This window comes from Oncorhynchus mykiss, chromosome 2 (assembly GCF_057628025.1).
Source record: "Oncorhynchus mykiss isolate SJ-2025 chromosome 2, ASM5762802v1, whole genome shotgun sequence".
NCBI classification, from domain to species: domain Eukaryota; kingdom Metazoa; phylum Chordata; class Actinopteri; order Salmoniformes; family Salmonidae; genus Oncorhynchus; species Oncorhynchus mykiss.
The window spans coordinates 61,271,266-61,293,444 of NC_143023.1; the positions used below are offsets into that span (position 1 = coordinate 61,271,266).

General features: G+C 42.5%; 1 protein-coding gene across 2 annotated transcripts in view; it reads right to left on the reverse strand.

The window, feature by feature from the left end:
- Nucleotides 1-3,110: 3,110 nt before the first annotated feature.
- Nucleotides 3,111-22,179, reverse strand: part of LOC110493153 (RNA-binding Raly-like protein) — a 56,924-nt gene continuing 37,855 nt past the window's right edge. The window contains exons 4-8 of one of the 2 annotated variants that reach the window (XM_021567425.3): nt 12,409-12,581; nt 11,315-11,428; nt 9,310-9,449; nt 8,345-8,392; nt 3,111-8,183 (exon numbers count right to left, since the gene is read on the reverse strand). In XM_021567425.3, the coding sequence (XP_021423100.1) occupies nt 8,354-8,392; nt 9,310-9,449; nt 11,315-11,428; nt 12,409-12,581 (466 nt within the window). In that variant the 3' untranslated portion in view covers nt 3,111-8,183; nt 8,345-8,353. Of the gene's footprint in view, nt 8,184-8,325; nt 8,393-9,309; nt 9,450-11,314; nt 11,429-12,408; nt 12,582-22,179 lie in introns of both variants that reach the window. The other variant, XM_021567421.3, reaches the window with a different exon arrangement.

Consider the following 22,179-nt stretch of genomic DNA (forward strand, 5'->3'; position numbering starts at 1 on the left):
TTGATCATTAGAAAACCATTTTGCAATTGTTAGCACAGCTGAAAACGGTTGTCCTGATTAAATAAGCAATAAAACTGCCCTTCTTTAGACTAGTTGAGTATCTGGAGCATCAGCATTTGTGGGTTTGATTACAGGCTCAAAATGGCCAGAAACAAAGCACTTTCTTCTGAAACTCGTCAGTCTATTCTTGTTCTGAGAAATGATAGCTATTCCATGCGAGAAATTGCCAAGAAACTGAAGGTCTCATACAACGCTGTGTACTACTCCCGCAGAACATTTTAGAGAAATAAGCTTTTTGTGCATATGAAAAACATGGGACCATTTTTGTTCAGTGTAGATATTCTAAACTAAGTGTTTTGATAGCTTTCAAATGTAGTTACATGTCTATGTAGAATAAACCACCCTTTACATAATAACATAGAAGCAGTGTTCCGCTAATTTAAAACAACATGCACCTTTCATCTTTCATTGTCATTCCTGTGCCTATCGGTATTTTGTCAGAACAGCACAAACTTGCTCTAACCTGAATAGAAAGAGGAATGGGAGGCCCCAGTGCACAACTGAGCAAGAGGACACCTACATTAGAGTCTAGTTTGAGAAACAGATGCCTCACAAGTCCTCAACTTGCAGGTTCATTAAATAGCACCCGCAAAATACCAGTCTCAACATTAACACTTCTGCCTAGAAGGCCAGCATCCCGAGTCGCCTCTTCACTGTTGACATTGAGACTGGTGTTTTGCGAGCAATTACCTCGACTAACCTGTGCCACCGCACATTGACCCTGTACGGGTACCCCCTGTATATTGATTGCCTCGATACTGTTATTCTACTGCTGCTTTTTAATTATTTTAAATTATTTTTTACTTAACATTTATTTTTCTTAAAACTGCGTTGTTGGTTAAGGGCTTGTAAAGTATGCATTTCACTGTTGTATTCGGCGCATGTGACACATACATTTAGATTTGATTTGATGTCGATAACTTGTTGTTTTATGCCAGCATATGAATCTAAAGTTTATTTGGTTCTCATCACTTACCTGATCATGCAGTTGTTTCAAACATGACAAAAGAGTTCACTTTCGTTCTTTGCAAGGGCAACTCACTTTGGATTCACTATGAGCAAACAGTGGTGGGAAAAGTACACAATTGTCTTACGTGAGTAAAAGTAAAGATACCTTAATAGAAAATGACTCAAGTAAACCTGAAATTCACCCAGTAAAATACTACTTGAGTAAAAGTCTAAAAGTATTTGGTTTTAAATATACGTAAGTATCAAAATGCAATTACTAAAATATAGTCTACTTATTAAGAATCAAAAGTAAAAGTATAAAGCATTTGAAATTCCTTATATTAAGCAAACCAGATGGCACGATTTGTATTTTTATTTTTTATTTACAGATAGCCAGGGGCACACTACAACACAATTTACAAATTAAGCATTTGTGTTTAGTGAGTCCGCCAGATCGGAGGCAATAGGGATGACCAGGGACGGTCTCTTGATAAGGTGCGTGAATTGGACCATTTCCTGTGCTGCTAAGCATTCAAAATGTAATGAGTACCTTTGAGTGTTAAGAAAAATGTATGGTGTAAAAAGTACATTGTTTTCTTTAGGAATGTAGTGGAGTAAAGGTTCTCAACAATATACATAGTAAAGCACAGATACCGCAAAAAACGACTTAAGTAGGATGCTACTTTAACGTATTTTTACTTAAGTAGACTACTTTACAAGACTGTGCGCAAACAAATGTCCGGTGCCAAAGGATGACCAGACCTATTTCGAAAATAAACTAGGGGCTCTATTCAATCTGTATCGTGGAAATTCATCGTTACATTGTGATGGAAATGTAATAAAAGCAATGTTCTCTCGTTAATGGAGACTGCATTCATAGTTAACGCTGCAGAGCCGACCGCTCAATAGGACATTTCTTTAAATTATGTATTTATTTATTTTTTATTTTACCTTTATTTAACCAGGTAGGCAAGTTGAGAACACGTTCTCATTTACAATTGCGACCTGGCCAAGATAAAGCAAAGCAGTTCGACAGATACAACGACACAGAGTTACACATGGAGTAAAACAAACATACAGTCAATAATACAGTATAAACAAGTCTATATACAATGTGAGCAAATGAGGTGAGAAGGGAGGTAAAGGCAAAAAAAGGCCATGGTGGCAAGGTAAATACAATATAGCAAGTAAAACACTGGAATGGTAGTTTTGCAATGGAAGAATGTGCAAAGTAGAAATAAAAATAATGGGGTGCAAAGGAGCAAAATAAATAAATTAATGAAATACAGTTGGGAAAGAGGTAGTTGTTTGGGCTAAATTATAGGTGGGCTATGTACAGGTGCAGTAATCTGTGAGCTGCCCTGACAGTTGGTGCTTAAAGCTAGTGAGGGAGATAAGTGTTTCCAGTTTCAGAGATTTTTGTAGTTCGTTCCAGTCATTGGCAGCAGAGAACTGGAAAGAGAGGCAGCCAAAGAAAGAATTGGTTTTGGGGGTGACTAGAGAGATATACCTGCTGGAGCGTGTGCTACAGGTGGGAGATGCTATGGTGACCAGCGAGCTGAGATAAGGGGGGACTTTACCTAGCAGGGTCTTGTAGATGACATGGAGCCAGTGGGTTTGGCGATGAGTATGAAGCGAGGGCCAGCCAACGAGAGCGTACAGGTCGCAATGGTGGGTAGTATATGGGGCTTTGGTGACAAAACGGATTGCACTGTGATAGACTGCATCCAATTTGTTGAGTAGGGTATTGGAGGCTATTTTGTAAATGACATCGCCAAAGTCGAGGATTGGTAGGATGGTCAGTTTTACAAGGGTATGTTTGGCAGCATGAGTGAAGGATGCTTTGTTGCGAAATAGGAAGCCAATTCTAGATTTAACTTTGGATTGGAGATGTTTGATATGGGTCTGGAAGGAGAGTTTACAGTCTAACCAGACACCTAAGTATTTGTAGTTGTCCACGTATTCTAAGTCAGAGCCGTCCAGAGTAGTGATGTTGGACAGGCGGGTAGGTGCAGGTAGCGATCGGTTGATGTCTTATACGGGATGGAATAGAGCCCTTGGTCTATGCGTATCTTGTCAACATTGACAAAGTTTAGCCACATGGTTGATACAGTGTTTATTGTGGTTGCCTGGCCGACTTAATTGCCCATAACAAGACAATATAAAATAGACAATCAAATTAGAATAGTCCACAGATAAAAATAAAGAAAATAATATCCTAATTACTAATTGTTTACAAGTCAGGTAAATTATTGAACTGAGTACAGAGAACACTGCCAAACAATAAGCCACCACATTTCTAGGCTTAGGCTACTCAAATGTATGTTAAATAAATATGCATACTCAGTTATACGAAAATAGTCATACCTTTACTACTGTCAACAATATAGTTTACATTCAGTATTTTATAAACACAAAAAACCACGAGACTTCATGAAACATATATAATAATGCAAAGTAAACGCAAATGCTTAATATAATAATATACTGGGAATCTATGAAAAACCATCACATCTTCAACTTTATTTTTTCCAGAGTAAATAGTCTGGATTTATTTTCTTGCTGGTCATAAAGAAAGTGAAATATACTTATTTTAACAGTTGTTTTCAAATAGCCATGGTTTAAAATACAGTACAACATTATACAGTAAGGTCGTTCCACCAATTAGGTGCCTTTTGAATAGTTAAACACGCTGGGGATAAAAACATTTTATTTCACAAAATTGTAACATTCTGTCACAAAGAGCACATGTTCAACTTAACATAAAAACAAAATGTTCCCATCTGAAGAGGTAAAAAAAGAAATTACTACAGTAATTGCATGCCTATTAAGTGCCAAATAAAGTAACAAGGTTGACAACTTAAAGCAGACATGAATCCCCTTGTGACAGTGGGAATAGAAGCTTGGTGTGTGCAACAAGGAGAGGCAATTGAATGCAAGCTTCACTAAAAACATCGAAATTGTTAAAATAATTTCTAGCCTGTCTATGGGCAACCTCTTATGCTTTACCCACTCAGTTCTCCACCACAAAACACCAGAAAATGACAAAAAAAATAGTAGAACGAGCTCACCTGATTTGACTGTTCAAAGTTTAATGTCTCTTTTGAAAAATAACATATTTTAAAAGGAATAGTTTCAGCATACTAAAATAGTGTTCAGTTTACTTAACAGGGTTGACCTTAAAATGAGGGACAGGGTTTTTCTTAACCTTAAAATGTATCACTAATAATATTAAATAAATAAATAATCTTCAGAAATTACTTGGTCAAAGCAACAAAATAACTAGGGCTTTACAATGATGATGAAATCCTGGAGAAATGTTGGGGTTAAGAAGAGGGTTAACATTTTCCTTGAGGTCACAGAGGATGCACAGAGGGAGATGTCAAAATGCTGACTTTTGGCACTTTAGCAAGTTTTTTATTCTTATTAAAAATCAAATGTATTGAAATCCTATATTCAATGGCACTTCATTTAAGAGGCTTTTAAAATGCAATATTTGTGCACAATTTCTACTTCAAATATCAAAGGGAAGCAAAAGGCACTAATTTCGTGGAACAACCCTGTAGTATTTTTCAATGGCAATTGTTATGACTATTTACAATGAATAATAGTTTTTAGTTGTGGCATTGAAGCACCTCCTGGGGTAAAGAAAATAGTTTTGATGCCAGCCGAAATTGTCCCCAGAATAACGCAATCAACAAATTCCTCCTCAAGTCAATAAGGTTTCCATCCAACCTTTGTATGCAAGTAAAGTACGTCTGATAAGAAATGGTATGACAGGCATAATGGAAACAGAACAAGTGTTGGTAAACTTTCCAAATGTCTACAAAACAAAATACAGGATCTTTTTGTTTCGGTAAAATTAATTTTGCGGGAAATGTCGGTGGAAACGCTTTTAGGCGCAAGTATTGATATAATAACCCTCATATTGAAGTAAACTTGGAGTCACACGATGGTTTGTGGTGTGGACCTCCCACTACAACTCGTCGGGAAAGCATGCAGTTTATTAGCTACATATTAAATAAATGATGATGAATTGAACAGGGTTGTGAAAGTGCAAGGTGATGAGTTTAATGCTCCAATAAATATCGAGGTTATTATTCTGGTGACGTGATCATCGACGCTTGACTGCCGTTTGAAAAACAATATCGCTCTTTAATCCATAATAATCTCATCATGTTACATGAGCCCTAGCCAACCGCGCGCAGATACACCGCTATATAACCCAAGATTGGTTGTGGGAAAACCATCAGTACAGTTGAAAATGCGAAAGAAATGCATTTGACGTGTATTTCTTTATTTGGTACATGGGGATTTAACCGCAAATGTTATTTTTATTTGCTCTATGTCATCACGCACAGTCGTTTATCCGCAACAAGGAATTTGATGGAAACACATGTGTTGGGAAAATGCGCACATTGTTTTTATGCGGATTTTAGAATATTCGCTTGAAAATCTGTTGCCAATTGGATGGAAACCTAGCTACTGATAATGACAACACATGATAGTCCTTTCCAATACATATTGTAGAGTCTTATCCTAGTGATATGATGATCTATGTTTGGCTGCCATTTGACAAATATAAATAATCTCGCTCTTTAGTCCATAATAATCTCATCATGTATATGTAACAGTATAGCTGTTGGCTAGAGCGCACGTGCCAATACCAGAGTGGGCACATTCGCGATGACGCAACATACTGTATTTCATGACCCAACCATCAGTAGAGTTGAAAATGCGAAGGAAACCTATTTAGCGTGGTTTTTTTTTTCGGTACATGGGAATTTAACCACACAAGTTATTTGTATGTGCACTATGTCATCACTCACTATTTTTTTTATCCACAACAAGTCCGTTTGGTGGAATGAAAACACACCACTAGTGGGAAAATGTGCATATTTTCTTTATGCCGATTTTAGAATATTTGCATAAATATCCGTCTCCATTTGGATGGAAACCTAGCTACTGACAGTACTAATGTGGAAGCTATGGGAAGTTGGTAGAGACAAATATGCAAAGTAGAGGAGAACACACAGGGAGTGTAGATGCCTAATATTGTTGTCCGATGCCTGGTCAATCTCGAATGGCTATTTATATCAATTTATTAATTACATATTCCTAATCTGTGGTGATCTGAATACATTAAGTGGCAGTACAACATTACCAATGTACAGTTGAAGTAGGAAGTTTACATACACCTTAGCCAAATACATGTAAACTCAGTTTTTCACCATTCCTGACATTTCATTCTTGTAAAAATTCCCTGTTTTAGGTCAGTTAGGATCACCACTTTTTTTATGAATGTGAAATGTCAGAATAATAGTAGAGTGAATTATTTATTTCAGCTTTTATTTCTTTCATCACATTCCCAGTGGGTCAGACGTTTACATACACTCAATTAGTATTTGGTAGCATTGCCTTTAAATAGTTTCACTTGGGTCAAACGTTTGGGTAGCTTTCCACAAGCTTCCCACAATAAGTTGGGTAAATTTTGTCCAACTCCTCCTGACAGAGCTGGTGTAACTGAGTCAGGTTTGTAGGCCTCCTTTCGCGCACACGCTTTTTCAGTTCTGCCCACAAATTTTCTATGGGATTGAGGTCAGGGCTTTGTGATGGCCACTCCAATACCTTGACTTTGTTGTCCTTAAGCCATTTTGCCACAACTTTGGAAGTATGCTTGTGGTCATTGTCCATTTGGAAGACCCATTTGCGACCAAGATTTGATTTCCTGACTGATGTCTTGAGATGTTACTTCAATATATCCACATAAATTCCCTTCCTCATGAATCCATCTATTTTGTGAAGTGCACCAACCTGTCTTGCAGCAAAGCACCCCCACAACATGATGCTTCCATCCCCGTGCTTCACGGTTAGGATGGTGTTCTTCGGCTTGCAAGCCTCCCCCTTTTTCCTCCAAACATAACGATGGTCATTATGACCAAACAGTTCGACTTTTGCTTCATCAGATCAGAGGACATTTCTCCAAAAGTACAACCTTTGTCCCCATGTGCATTTGCAAACCGTAGTCTGGCTTTTTTAATGGTGGGTTTGGAGCAGTGGCTTCTTCCTTGCGGAGCAGCCTTTCAGGTTATGTCGATATTGGACTCGGTTTACTGTGGATATAGATACTTTTGTACCTGTTTCCTCTAGCATCTTCACAAGGTTCTTTGCTGTTGTTCTGGGATTGATTTGCACTTTTCACACCAAAGTACGTTCATCTCTTGGAGACAGAATGCGTCTCCTTCCTGAGCGGTATGACGGCTGCGTGGTCCCATGGTGTTTATACTTGCGTACTATTGTTTGTACAGATGAACGTGGTACCTTCAGGCGTTTAGAAATTGCTCCCAAGGATGAGACAGACTTATGGAGGTCTACAATTTGTTTTCTGAGGTCTTGGCTAATTTCTTTTGATTTTCCAGTGATGTCAAGCAAAGAGTCACTGAGTTTGAAGGTAGGCCTTGAAATACATCCACAGGTACACCTCCAATTGACCCAAATAATGTCAATTAGCCTATCCGGAGCTTTTGAAGCCATGACATCATTTTCTGGAATATTCCCAGCTGTTTAAAGGCACAGTCAATTTAGTGTATGTAAACTTCTGACCCACTGGAATTGTGATACAGTGAATTATAAGTGAAATAATCTGTTTGTAAACAATTGTTGGAAAAAATTACTTGTGTCATGCACAAAGTAGATGTCCTAACTGACTTGCCAAAACTATAGTTTGTTAACAAGAAATTTCTGAAGTGGTTGAAAAACGAGTTTAATGACTCCAACCTAAGTGCATGTAAACTTCCAACTTCAACTGTAGTTGTATAAATGTGGGTGTGTCTGTCTGTGTGATGCATATCAGTTGTCAGACCCATTCTTCAAGAGACTACACATTTTTTTTTAAAGCTGCCATATTTTGTTGAGTCCATAAGTCTGTAGGAACCTGTTACAAAGGGGAGCTGGAGACACGAAGGTGGACAGAAGCTTACTGTAGGAAAGGAACTGAGGGTAACCAGGGAAATATTTATTACTCATCAAAAGAAAAGATTCACTGAAGATCCAACTTTGTAAGGTACAGTGTATTTGAGGGTTCTGTCCAAGTTGACTGTGATCAGAGATGATCACTCCTCTTCACTTGAATCCCTCTCCATGTCGCTGTGCTGCTGTCATTGGGTTCATTGAGTCTGGAGAGAGTAAAAGTGATAATGATAGTTGAGAATGAACCAATACTTACTTACACTCTTATTAACATGTAATTACACACTGAAATGTAACAGAATCCACATGCAAACAATCATGTTGAGTGCTATAATCCTGACAGATCACCTTTATTAGCCATGTATACCTGATCTCCTCACATGTTATCTTCCAGATCAGAATGATGGTTATGTATCTGAGAAATCACAAGAGCGAGTGAGACTTTATATGCTGACATGAAACACACTGTGATACATTTGCTCACCATCACAGAAACCATCACATTCACAGATCACAAAAACAGTTATCTGACAGTTACCAGATTTCGCTGTCACTGTAACTCTCCATCTGTGCATCTGTTTAACCAAGTTTAGGAGGGATGAGTGACACTCCCTGGCAATCCTAGGAAGTGTTATTACTCCTTGCCATTAGGACAGATTTGGGATACTGTATTGTGGTTGACTGGTAAACACTCGTCTCTATTCATTCCTTCCATCTTCCTCCCCCTTTCCCCCTCAACTGTCAGAGAAACAATGGCTCCCCTGCCTGGTGAACACACCTACCGCTCAGCCCACACAGCCTGGTATAGATAATGAACAGTGGTACAGAGGCAGAACACTTATTGTGTCAGCCAGGTAGGGAGACACTTGGCTGTAATTGTAGATAATTACTCTTCTTTTGAAGAGATGGGCGCAAAGAATGTAATGTATGTACGAGTCCCAAAATCTGAGAACAATAGTTAATCAATTATCATCTCCCCATATCTCACTCTCTTTGTTCTATGGCACATACGCGCACACACACACACACACACACACACACACACACACACACACACACACACACACACACACACACACACACACACACACACACACACACACACACACACACACACACACACTTTTCCAGAACTATTGCAACTGTGACAGCCAATGCTACAGTGATCTGCATGCCCATTCCACAACATGTAGAAGATATGCACTTTCAGAACAAATAATGAAAATCTATGATAATGTAAAACGTTCACTCACGAACCAAACAGTAATATAACATTGCTGAGGTGCAGGAGTGAGCAATCACCAGTAGGAGGAGGAAGAGTTTTGTGTTTACCCTGTGGTGATGCTGGTGGTAATCATCGCTGGCCTCTCCTGGCTCTGGGCTCTCTCTCTGTCTGTGGTGAAGGCTGACAGGGGAGTCATCCAGACTGCTCACTGAGTCCGACACACTGCCCTCCCCGGTCAGAGGTGAATCTGGACCAGACACACGCACACAGTTGTTTTCACAATTGTTGAGCGTGATAGTTTTCAGTGTACCTCTCTGTGGGATATAGTCCATAGAATATTGCTTTTACTGTGTTGTTGAACTGCTTTCTTTGTCAACGGTAGCCAACGTCCCAGTCCTGTGCACAACAAAGCCTGCCGACGGTTACCTTCTAGGCATTGCCCATTTTTTACATTTTCTGTTGATGCAGTGCTCACTGATGCAAGATGCCCCAAATGATAATAGATAGTAGTCATAATGGGCCCACAATAATCTGATGACAATACACTACATGGACAAAAATATGTGGACACCCCTTCAAATTAGTGGATTTGCTTATTTCAGTCACACCGGTTGCTGACAGGTGTATAAAATCTTACACACAGCCATGCAATGTCCTTAGACAAACAGTGGCAGTAGAATGGAATGTACGGAAGCGCTTAGTGACTTTCAACGTGGCCCCATCAAAGGATACCACCTTTACAACAAGTCAGCTAGAGCTGCCCCGGGCAACTGGAAGTGCTGTTATTGTGAAGTGGAAACATCTAGGAGCAACAACAGCCCCAAAGTGGTAGGCCACACAAGCTCACAGAATGGGACCACTGAGTGCTGAAGCACATATTGTGTAAAAATTGTCTGTCCTCGGTTGCAACACTCACTACTGAGTTCCAAACTGCCTCTGGAAGCAACATCAGCACAATAACTGTTTGTCGGGGGCTTCATGAAATGGGGTTCCATGGCCGAGCAGCCTCACATAAGCCTGAAATCACCATGCGCATTGCCAATTGTCCGCTCGAGGGGTGTAAAGCTCGCCGCCATTGGGACTCTGGATAAGTGGAAAAGCATTGTCTGGAGTGATGAATCACGCTTCCTCATCTGGCAGTCCGATGAACGAATCTGGGCTACCTGCCCGAATGCATAGTTCCAACTGTAAAGCTTGGTGGAGGAGGAATAATGGTCTGGGGCTGTTTTTCATGGTTAGGGCTAGGCCCCTTAGTTCCAGTGAAGGGAAATTGTAATGCTACAGCATACAATGACATTCTAGTCAAGTCTGTGCTTTGATGAAACCGTTTAGCGTGACAAAACGAGGTCCATACAGAAATGGTTTGCCTGGAAGAACTTGACTCGACTGCCCATAGCCCTGACCTACACCCCACTGAACACCTTTTTTCGATGAATTGGAATGCCGACTGCGAGCCAGGCCTAATCGCCCAACGTCCGTGCCCAACCGCACTAATGCCCTTGTGGCTGAATGGAAGCAAGTCCCAGCAGTTCCAACATCTACTGGAAAGCCCTCCCAGAAGAGTGGAGGCTGTAATACCAGCAGAGGGGGACCAACTCCATGATAATGCCCATGATTTTGGAATGAGATGTTCAACGTCCACATAATTTTGGCCATGTTAAGTAGTTCTTTACTTTAATCAATGAATAGTCATTTTCCCCTCCACGTGTTATCTCTCATTATCATTGACTCTGAAGAGGATTACAAAACAATGTAATGTTAGCAGGGGAAATTCTGTAAGTTAAGCTCCTAATGACGAGATAGTTAAGCAATAAGGAACGATGGGGTGTGGTATATGGCCAATAGGGCTGTTCTTATTCACGACGCAACCAGGAGTGCCTGGATACAGCCCTTAGCCGTGCTATATTGGCCATATATCACAAACCCCTGATGTGCCTTATTGCTATTATAAACGGGTTACCAATGTAATTAGAGCAGTAAAAATAAATGTTTTGTCATACCATGGTATACGGTCTGATAAACCACGGCTGTCAGCCAATCATTATTCAGGGCTCGAAACATCAAGTTTATAATATGACATAAACTCTCCAGTCCAGGCTCCAACCCTTCTACCTGAGTGATCTTTTCTCCGTCTGTCCATCTTTTCCACACTGTCCAGCAGTCCATCAATTTGCACCTTGATCAGAGTCAACTCACTCTTTATGGCCAACAGCTCTGCCAGCTTCACTGTAGAGGGAGAGAGAGGGAGAGAAAGAGGGAGAGAGAAATTGAGGGAGAAAGGAAAGAGAGACATTTAGATTTAAGAAATAATCCTCTTTTGAGAGAAAATGACATAAATCTCCCATTAACATTGATGTATGATTTGCACGAAAGTCCAAGTTGTGAGTGCAGGTCTTAAAATAGGATTTGTCCTAGAGAGGCCTGTAATAGTTCATGGTGTTGAAGCCTGTACTCACATACACATACGTACTCACTTTGTCTTTCCCATGCATGCCACCATCACTTAGTGTAGTGGAAGCACCCTCACTCCCAGGGCCTTAACATCTCCTCTCCACTAGCCTATGGTCTTTAATGGGAAATTCATATCACAACCCCAGCTCAGAGAAAACAACCCTGAAACTCTTTACTATTAAAAGCTGTTTGACCTCTGCAGCTACAAAGACAATCTAATTCCCCTATGATGGGCTGGCAGTAAAAACTATTAAGGCTTGTAATAAACTAGTATAAACAATTCTTATTTGTTATGCACTATTAACTTGGTATAATTGCAGCATGTTGATAGGCTGGGTAGTGGAAGGAGAGGGGCCCTGCAGTCAAAGGCTTTTAATGAAGAGACCATCTGGTGCTTCTGACTGTGCCCTGGGGCTCCCAGGGCTGCTTCCCCCCATGCAGACATGGCATTACACTAGGAGGAACACTCAGGCATTCAATATACACACACTCCCAAGTGGATTCATAGGCACGTACATACAAACACACATAGTCAGTGCAAAGAAGCCGATATACACACACACACACACACACACACACATTCAAGATAAAATGCTAAGTGCACATACACAGATGACATTCACCCTGTAATGAGTTTTTTTTTACGAGTGTGTCTGTGTGTGGTGAGTGTGTGTGTGTGAGTGCAGGTGTGCATGAGCTAACATTGTAAAGAGTCTGTTGTGAGTGTGTGTGTTACAGTGTGTGGGGTCCTTTACACTTAGCCCTGTTGCTGGAAGAGCCGGTGCGCTGAGTACTCCTCTTGCCCTGTAGTCTGTCTCTGGAGCGGTGCAGGCCGGAGGAGGAAGAGGGGCCATGGGAGTGTTTCAAAGGGCTGGGCTCCACTGGGGCTGGCATCATGGAGGCTGGGACACGCTGGTAGTCAAACACCCTGTGGGGAAACAACATGGTCTAATAAGTAATTATACAGTAAGTACTTTGTCATATTTGTAAGTAAACAAAACCTTACTTATGGTCCTAGGGTCCTAAGGATTTCCTGACCAGATGATAGGACCAGGCAATGACAGCTATAGGTTCTAAGTCTCATAAACGCATGCTCTTTAAAACAATCATCTGCTGATGTGTCAGAGCAACCTTTCCTAAATTCCCAAAAGAGAGTTGACCATGGACTTTCCATATACTGTCCACTGTAGGAGGAGACTCAATCTTCCTGGCAGGCTGGCAGCAGTGAAAACACCTTCCTCCAGACAAATGTTCAGTTTTAGGTTATTCATGCCAATCAAATTAAATAGTGGACTCGTTTATAATATTCATAAGCCATTTGGTGCCATTACATATGAAGTAAATGTACTCGATAATCACAGTGATATACTGATGTAATCGATTTTCATTTGATCTCATAGCCTGGTGCGCCAAATAGCTCTGGGGAGCTTTGATTTGCACTGGTCTGGGCTAAAAGGTAGCATATCCCCTCTTTCTCTCTCTCTTCCTCTGTCTCTCTTAATATATCTCAGTGTCTCGGTGTCTCGGTGTCTCAGTGTCTCAGTGTCTCTCTCGCTCTCTCTCTCTCTCTCTCTCACTCTCTCTCTCTCTCTCTCAGAGCGTTTGAGGTTAACCAGCCCATTCATCTCTCTAAGTGCAGGCATCTCTTCCGATACCAGCATGATCACTGCAGCTGTGTGTGTATGTGTGACATCCCAGAGAAGATAGAGGTAGTCATCTCTGAGATTGTGTAGTTTGACAGAGATGCTGCCTATGGTCTATGGTTTCCGCCCATGCACTCCTCATCCCCCCACCCAACTCCCGTCACTCTGAAGATTGATCCTGACCTCCGTCTACTAAAACCCCTAACATATTGCTGCTGTCAATCAGGGGATCAAAAGCGATCACAAGGAGGGGATCAGGTAGGCTTATATGTGAGGGTTGCTGTTGCCTTTCCTTACTGAGGACCACACTAAACTCTTACTTGACTTGAAAAGGAAATACAGTGCATTCGGAAAGTATTACTTTTTTGGCACTGTCTTGGCAGTGTGCTTAGGGTCATTGTCCGGTTGGAAGGTGACCTTTCGCCCCCAGTCTTAAGTCGTGAGCGCTCTGGAGCAGGTTTTCATCAAGGATCTCTCTGTACTTTGCTCTGTTCATCTGTCGCTCGATCCTGACTAGTCTTCCAGTCCCCAGTCATGGTCTGAGAGTCCTTTAGGTGCCTTTTGGCAAACTCCAAGCAGGCTGTCATGTGCCTTTTACTGAGGAGTGGCTTCCATCTGGCAACTCTACCATAAAGGCCTAATTGGTGGAGTGCTGGAGAGATGGTTGTCCTTCTGGAAGGTTCTCCCATCTCCATAGAGGAACTCTAGAGTTCTGTCAGAGTGATCATCGGGTTCTTGGTCACCTCCCTGACCAAGGCCCTTCTCCTCCGATTGCTCAGTTTGGCCGGGTTGCCAGCTCTAGGAAGACTCTTGGTGGTTCCAAACTTCTTCCATTTAAGAATGATGGATGCCACTGTGTTCTTGGGGACCTTCAATGCTGCAGACATGTTTTGGTACACTTCCCCAGATCTGTGCCTCAACATAATCCTGTCTTGGAGCTCTACAGACAATTTCTTCGACCTCATGGCTTGGTTTTTGCTCTGACATGCAATAGACAGGTGTGTGCCTTTCCAAATCATGTCCAACTCCAATCAAGTTGTAGAAACATCTCAATGCCACATCTTCAATTTAAGCCTACTAGAAAGTGTGTGCCCTCAGGAATGGAGGGAAGATGAAGTCATTCCGCTACCCAAGAATAGTAAAGCCCCCTTTACTGGCTCAAATAGCTGAACAATTAGCCAATTAGCCTTAGTAAACTTCTGGAAAAAAAAGTGTTTGACCAGATACAATGCTATTTCACAGTAAACAAATTGATAACAGATGTTCAGCACGCTTATAGGGAAGGACACTCAACAAGCACAGCATTTACACAAATGACTGATGATTGGCTGAGAGATGATTGATTGTTGATAAAATGATTGTGGGGCAGTCTTGTTAGACTTCAGTGCAGCTTTTGACACTATTGATCATAGTCTGCTGCTGGAAAAATGTATGTGTTATGGTTTTACACCCCCTGCTATAATGTGGATAAGCATTACTTGTCTAAGAGAACACAGAGGGTGTACGTTAATGGAAACCTCTCAAACATAATCCAGGTTGAATCAGGAATTCCCCAGGGTAGCTGTTTAGGCCCCTTGCTTTTTTCAATCTTTACGAACGACATGCCACTGACACTGACTCAACATGCCACTGACACTGACTCAACACTATACACATCAGCTACCACAGTAACTGAAATGACTGCAGCACTTGACAAAGAGTGGGTGGCAAGGAATAAGTTAACCCTAAATATTTCTAAAACTAAAATCATTGTATTTGGGACAAATCATTCACTAAACTCTAAACCTATGTTAAATCTTGTAATAAATCATGTGGAAATTTAGCAAGTTGAGATGACTAAACTGCTTGTAGTAACCCTGGATTGTAAACTGTCATGGTCAAAGCATATTAATACAACAGTAGATAAGATGGGGAGAAATCTGTCCATAATAAAGCGCTACCCTGCCTTCTTAACAACACTATCAACAAGGCAGGTCCTACAAGCCCTAGTTTTGTCGCACCTTGACTACTGTTCAGTCGTGTGGTCAGGTGCCTCAAAAAAGGATTTAATAAAATTGCAATTGGCTCAGAACAGGGCAGCATGGCTGGCCCTTGGATGTACACAGAACACTATAATTAATAATTATGCATGTCAATCTCTACTGGCTGAAAGTGGAGGTGAGATTGACTTCACTACTTGTATTTATGAGAGGTGTGAGACATGTTGTCTGTTTGAACTACTGGCACACAGCTTGGACACCCATGCATACCCCACAATATATGCCACAAGAGGTCTCTTTACAGTCCGCAAGTCCAGAACAGACTATGGGAAGCACACAGTATTACATAGAGCCATGACTACATGGATCTCTATTCCACATGAAGTACAGTGCCTTGCAAAAGTATTCATCCCCCTTGGCATTTTTCCTATTTTGTTGCATTACAACCTGTAATTTAAATAGATTTTTATTTGGATTTCATATAATGGACATACACAAAATAGCCCAAATTGGTGAAGTGAAATGAAAAAAAGAACTTGTTCCAAAAAATTATAAAAAATAAATACGGAAAAGTGGTGCTTGCATATGTATTCATCCCCTTTGCTATGAAGCCCCTAAATAAGATTAAGATAAGACCAAAACTCACGGACCAGGCAAGAACGGCATTAATCAGAGAGGCAATAAAGAGACCAAAGATAACCCCAAAGGAGCTGCAAAGCTCCACAGCGGAGATTGGAGTATCTGTCCATAGGACCACTTTGAGCTGTACACTCCACAGAGCTGGGTTTTATGGAAAAGTGGCCAGAAAAAAACATTGCTTAAAGAAAAAAATAAGCAAACACTTTTGGTGTTTGCCAAAAGGCATGTGGGAGACTCCCCAAACATAGAGGTCAGATGAGACTAAAATTGTCAAGGAAACTCTATGTCTGGTAGCAAACCCAACACTTCCCATCACCCAGAGAACACTATCCCCACAGTGAAGCATGGTGGTGGCAGCATCATACTGTGGGGATGTTTTTCATCTGCAGGGACTGGGAAACTGGTCAGAATTGAAGGAATGATGGATGGTGCTAAATACAGGGAAATTCTTGAGGGAAACCTGTTTCAATCTTCCAGAGATTTGAGACTGGGACGGAGGCTCACCTTCCAGCAGGACAACTGCATACTGCTAAAGCAACACTCGAGTGGTTTAAGGGGAAACATTTAAATGTCTTGGAATGGCCTACTCAAAGCCCAGACCTCAATCCAATGGAGAATCTGTGGTATGACTTAAAGATTGCTGTACACCAGCAGAACCCATCCAATTTGAAGGAGCTGAAGCAGTTTTGTCTTGAAGAATGGGCAAAAATCCCAGTGGCTAGATGTGCCAAGCTTATAGAGACATACCCCAAGAGACTTGCAGCTGTAATTGCTGCAAAGGTGGCTCTACAAAATATTGACTTTGGCGAGCTGAATAGTTATGCAAGCTCACGGTTTCATTTTTAAAAATCTTATTTCTTGTTAGTTTCACAATAAAAAATATTTTGCATCTTTAAAGTGGTAGGCATGTTGTGTAAATCAAATGATACAAACCCCCCCAAAAATCTATTTTAATTCCAGGTTGGGAAATGTCCATAAGGAAAATGCCCAGAGGCTAGGATATGCATATAATTGGATGATTTGGATAGAAAACACTCTAAAGTTTCCAAACCTGTTACAATAATGTCTTTGAGTATAACAGAACTGGCTCCGGCTAAAACCTGAGGAAAATCCATCCAGGAAGTGGGATTTTTCTGATGTGGGTATTTTCAATTGAATGCCTATAGAGTATCTAATGGGTTAGGACCAAGATTGCAGTTCCTATGGCTTCCATCAGATGTCAACAGTCTTTAGCCATTGTTTCAGACTTGTTTTCTAAAAAATGAAGAAGAATGATACCTTTCTGTCAGTGGACTGTAGAATCATGCAGTGCTGGTTTGCTTGCATGACAGAGTGAGCGCCCTTCCTTGTTTTTCCTTTCTATTGAATACGCTATTGTCTGGTTGAAATATTATCGATTATTTAGACAATTGACAACCTGAGGATTAATTATAAACATCGTTTGACATGTTACAACGAACTTTACCGGTACTATTAGGATGTATTCGTCTGCATGTTTTGACCGCCTTTGAGCCAGTGGATTACTGAACAAAATGCGCCAACAAAACAGAGTTTTTGGGACATAAAGAGGGACTTTATCGAACAAAATGTACATTTATTGTGTAGCTAGAACTCTTGTGACTGCAACCAGATGAAGATCTTCAAAGGTAAGTGATTCATTTTATCTCTATTTCTGACTTTTGTAATTCCTTTACTTGGTTGTAAAATGTTTGTATGCTTTTGTAAGCGCTGTCCTCAGATAATCGCATAGTATGCTTTCGCCATAAAGCCTTTTTGAAATCTGAAAAGTGGCTGGATAAACAAGAAGTAAATCTTTAAGCCGATGTATAACACTTGTATTTTTTCTGTTTATGATGACTATTTCTGTAACGCTCGTCCTCTTCTTCTGACGAGGAGTCACAAGGATCGGACCAAAGCGCAGCGTTGTACGTGTTCATGACGATATTTATTCAACTCAGAACACTAAAACAAAAATAACAACGAGAATGATACGAACCGAAGCAATCCTGTCTGGTGACATACATCAAGAGAGAAAATAAACACCCACGAAACACAAGTGGGAAGAGGCTACCTAAGTATGATTCTAAATCAGAGACAACTAACGACACCTGTGGTGTGGTGTCAGGAAAATAACCTCACACTCAACGTCAACAAAACTAAGGAGATGATTGTGGACTTCAGGAAACAGCAGAGGGAACACCCCCCTATCCACATCGATGGAACAGTAGTGGAGAGGGTAGCAAGTTTTAAGTTCCTCGGCATACACATCACAGACAAACTGAATTGGTCCACTCACACAGACAGCATCGTGAAGAAGGCGCAGCAGCGCCTCTTCAACCTCAGGAGGCTGAAGAAATTCGGCTTGTCACCAAAAGCACTCACAAACTTCTACAGATGCACAATCGAGAGCATCCTGGCGGGCTGTATCACCGCCTGGTATGGCAACTGCACCGCCCTCAACCGTAAGGCTCTCCAGAGGGTAGTGAGGTCTGCACAACGCATCACCGGGGGCAAACTACCTGCCCTCCAGGACACCTACACCACCCGATGTCACAGGAAGGCCATAAAGATCATCAAGGACATCAACCACCCGAGCCACTGCCTGTTCACCCCGCTATCATCCAGAAGGCGAGGTCAGTACAGGTGCATCAAAGCTGGGACCGAGAGACTGAAAAACAGCTTCTATCTCAAGGCCATCAGACTGTTAAACAGCCACCACTAACACTGACACTGACTCAACTCCAGCCACTTTAATAATGGGAATTGATGGGAAATGACGTAAATATATCACTAGCCACTTTAAACAATGCTACCTTATATAAATGTTACTTACCCTACATTATTCATCTCATATGCATACGTATATACTGTACTCTATATCATCGACGGTATCCTTATGTAATACATGTATCACTAGCCACTTTATACTATACTATGCCACTTTGTTTACATACTCATCTCATTTGTACATACTGTACTCGATACCATCTACTGTATCTTGCCTATGCTGCTCTGTACCATCACTCATTCATATATCCTTATGTACATATTCTTTATCCCCTTACACTGTGTACAAGACAGTAGTTTTGGAATTGTTAGTTAGATTACTTGTTATTACTGCATTGTCGGAACTAGAAGCACAAGCATTTCGCTACACTCGCACTAACATCTGCTAACCATGTGTATGTGACAAATAAAATTTGATTTGATTTGATTTGATTTGACACCTGCCTCTGATTGAGAACCATACCAGGCCAAACGCAAAAACACAACATAGAAAACGGAACATAGACAACACACCCAACTCACTGTCACGTTCTGACCTTTATTTCCTTTGTTTTGTCATTATTTAGTATGGTCAGGGCATGAGTTGGGGTGGGCAGTCTATGTTTGTTTTTCTATGATTTGAGTATTTCTATGTTTCGGCCTAGTATGGTTCTCAATCAGAGGCAGGTGTCATTAGTTGTCTCTGATTGAGAATCATACTTAGGTAGCCTGGGTTTCACTGTGTGTTTGTGGGTGATTGTTCCTGTCTCTGTGTTTGCACCAGATAGGGCTGTTTTGGTTTTTCACATTTCTTGTTTTGTTAGTCTATTCATGTATAGTTTCTTCATTAAAGAACCATGAATAATCACCACGCTGCATTTTGGTCCGCCTCTCCTTCAACACAAGAAAACCGTTACAGAATCACCCACCACAACAGGACCAAGCGGCGTGGTAACGGGCAGCAGCAGGAGCAGCGAAATAAAGACTTCTGGACTTGGGAAGAAATCCTCGACGGGAGAGGACCCTGGGCAAAACCAGGGGAGTGTCGCCTCCCCAAGGTGCAGCAGGAGAAGCGGCAGCAGGAGCAGCGCGAGGAGGAATGGACATGGGAGGACGAATTGGACGGAAAAGGACCCTGGGCACAGCCAGGAGAATATCGCCGCCCCAAAGAAGAGCTGGAGGCGGCGAAGGCGGAGAGGCGCTGGTATGAGGAGGCAGCACGGCGGTGTGGATGGAAGCCCGAGAATCAGCCCCAGGAAGTGTGGCGAAGCCAGGTAGGAGACCTGCGCCAACTTCCTATGCTTACCGGGGGGCGAGAGAGACTGGGCAGGCACCGTGTTATGCGGTGGAGCACACGGTGTCCCCAGTGCGGGTGCATAGCCTGGTGCGGTACATACCAGCTCCGCGTATCGGCCGTGCTAGAGTGAGCATCGAGCCAAGTGCCATGAAGCCGACTCTACGCATCTGGTCCCCAGTGCGTCTCCTTGGGCGGCTTACATGGCACCAGCCTTGCGCACGGTGTCCCCGGTTCGCCTGTATAGCCCAGTGCGGGCTATTCCACCTCGCCGCACTGGCAGGGCGACCGGGAGCATTCAACCGGGTAAGGTTGGGCAGGCTCGGTGCTCAAGAGCTTCAGTGCGCCTGCACAGTCCGGTCTATCCAGTACCACCTCCACACACCAGCCCTCCGGTGGCAGCTCCCCGCACCAGGCTTCCTGTGCGTGTCTTCGGCCAAGTACCACCAGTGCCAGCACCACGCATCAGGCCTACAGTGCGCCTCGCCTGTCCAGCGCTGCCGGAGCCTTCCTCCTCTCCAGCGCTGCCGGAGTCTCCCGCCTGTCCAGCGCTGCCAGAGCCTTCCTCCTCTACAGCGCTGCCGGAGTCTCCCGCCTGTCCAGCGCTGCCAGAGCTGCCAGTCTGCAAGGAGCTGCCAGTCTGCAAGGAGCTGCCAGTCTGCAAGGAGCTGCCAGAGCTGCCAGTCTGCAAGGAGCTGCCAGAGCTGCCAGTCTGCAAGGAGCTGCCAGTCTGCAAGGAGCTGCCAGAGCTGCCAGTCTGCATGGAGCAGCCAGAGCTGCCAGTCTGCGTGGAGAAGCCAGAGCCGCCAGTCTGCATGGAGCAGCCAGAGCTGCCAGTCTGCATGGAGCAGCCAGAGCTGCCAGTCTGCATGGAGCAGCCAGAGCCGCCAGTCAGCATGGAGCAGCCAGAGCCGCCAGTCAGCATGGAGCAGCCAGAGCCGCCAGTCAGCATGGAGCAGCCAGAGCCGCCAGTCAGCATGGAGCAGCCAGAGCCGCCAGTCAGCATGGAGCAGCCAGAGCCGCCAGTCAGCCAGGATCTGCCAGAACCGCCATTCAGCCAGGATCTGCCAGAGCAGCCAGTCAGCCAGGTTCTGCCAGAACCGCCATTCAGCCAGGATCTGCCAGAGCAGCCAGTCAGCCAGGATCTGCCAGAGTCGTCAGCCAGTACGGAGCTGCCCCTCTGTCCCGAGCTGCCCCTCTGTCCCGAGCTGCCCCTCAGTCCAGCATTTTCACCGGATGTTGTCGAGGTGGGTTGCTAGCGGAACGCCTGCACCAGAAAGGTTCATTTTGCTGGACCCCAGGAAGAGTAGCTGCTGCCTTGCCAGCAGCTAATGGGGATCCATAATAAATACAAATAATGATCAATGGAAACAGGATGCACCTGAGCTCAATTTCAAGTCTGAATAATTATGTAAAGAAGGTATTTATAAATATATTTTTCAATACATTGGCAAAAATTCTAAAAACCTGTTTTCGTCTTGTCATTATGAGGTATTGTGTGTAGATTGATGAGGGAAATGTTGTGTTTAATCCATTTTAGAATAAGGCTTGGACATAACAAAATGTGGAAAAGGGGAAGGGGTCTGAATACTTTTCGAATGCACTGTATCTGCCGTTCTACATTAACTGTTTATAAATTAAAAAGAACATACTTGTACTACATTATACACAATTGTGTATGAGTCATACAGTACTTTATGGAAGTGAAAAAGAACTGAAGGTACATAGTTGGCTTTACTGAGAACTGAATATGATTACCTACTGTACTCTAGATGTACTCTCTGGCAACAAAAAAAAGTCCATGAAGGAGAGAGAGAAAGTGTTACTTTAAGAGTACTGTACCTTTGTAAGCTTTAAATCCTCAGCAGAGCAGATAACTACCAATAAATATTTTTTTCACACACTTGATATGCTCAGCTCAAGGAGAATGCATCAGGGAAAGCATTTCATACTACAGTGCAAAGTGAGTTTACTCTATACTAAAATATTCAAAGACAATCCTATAAGATGATGCCTGGTACTCAGTGAAAGGGTAATGATTGTTTGACAAAATTACCCAAGCTCTTTTTGGATCCACTGTAAATCAGATGTTGGTCGTTTGTAAAAAGGACATATAGACTGAGTGTAAAGAACATTAGGAGCACCTTCCTAATATTGAGTTACACCCCCCTTGGCCCTCAGAACAGCCTCAATTTGTCAGGGCAT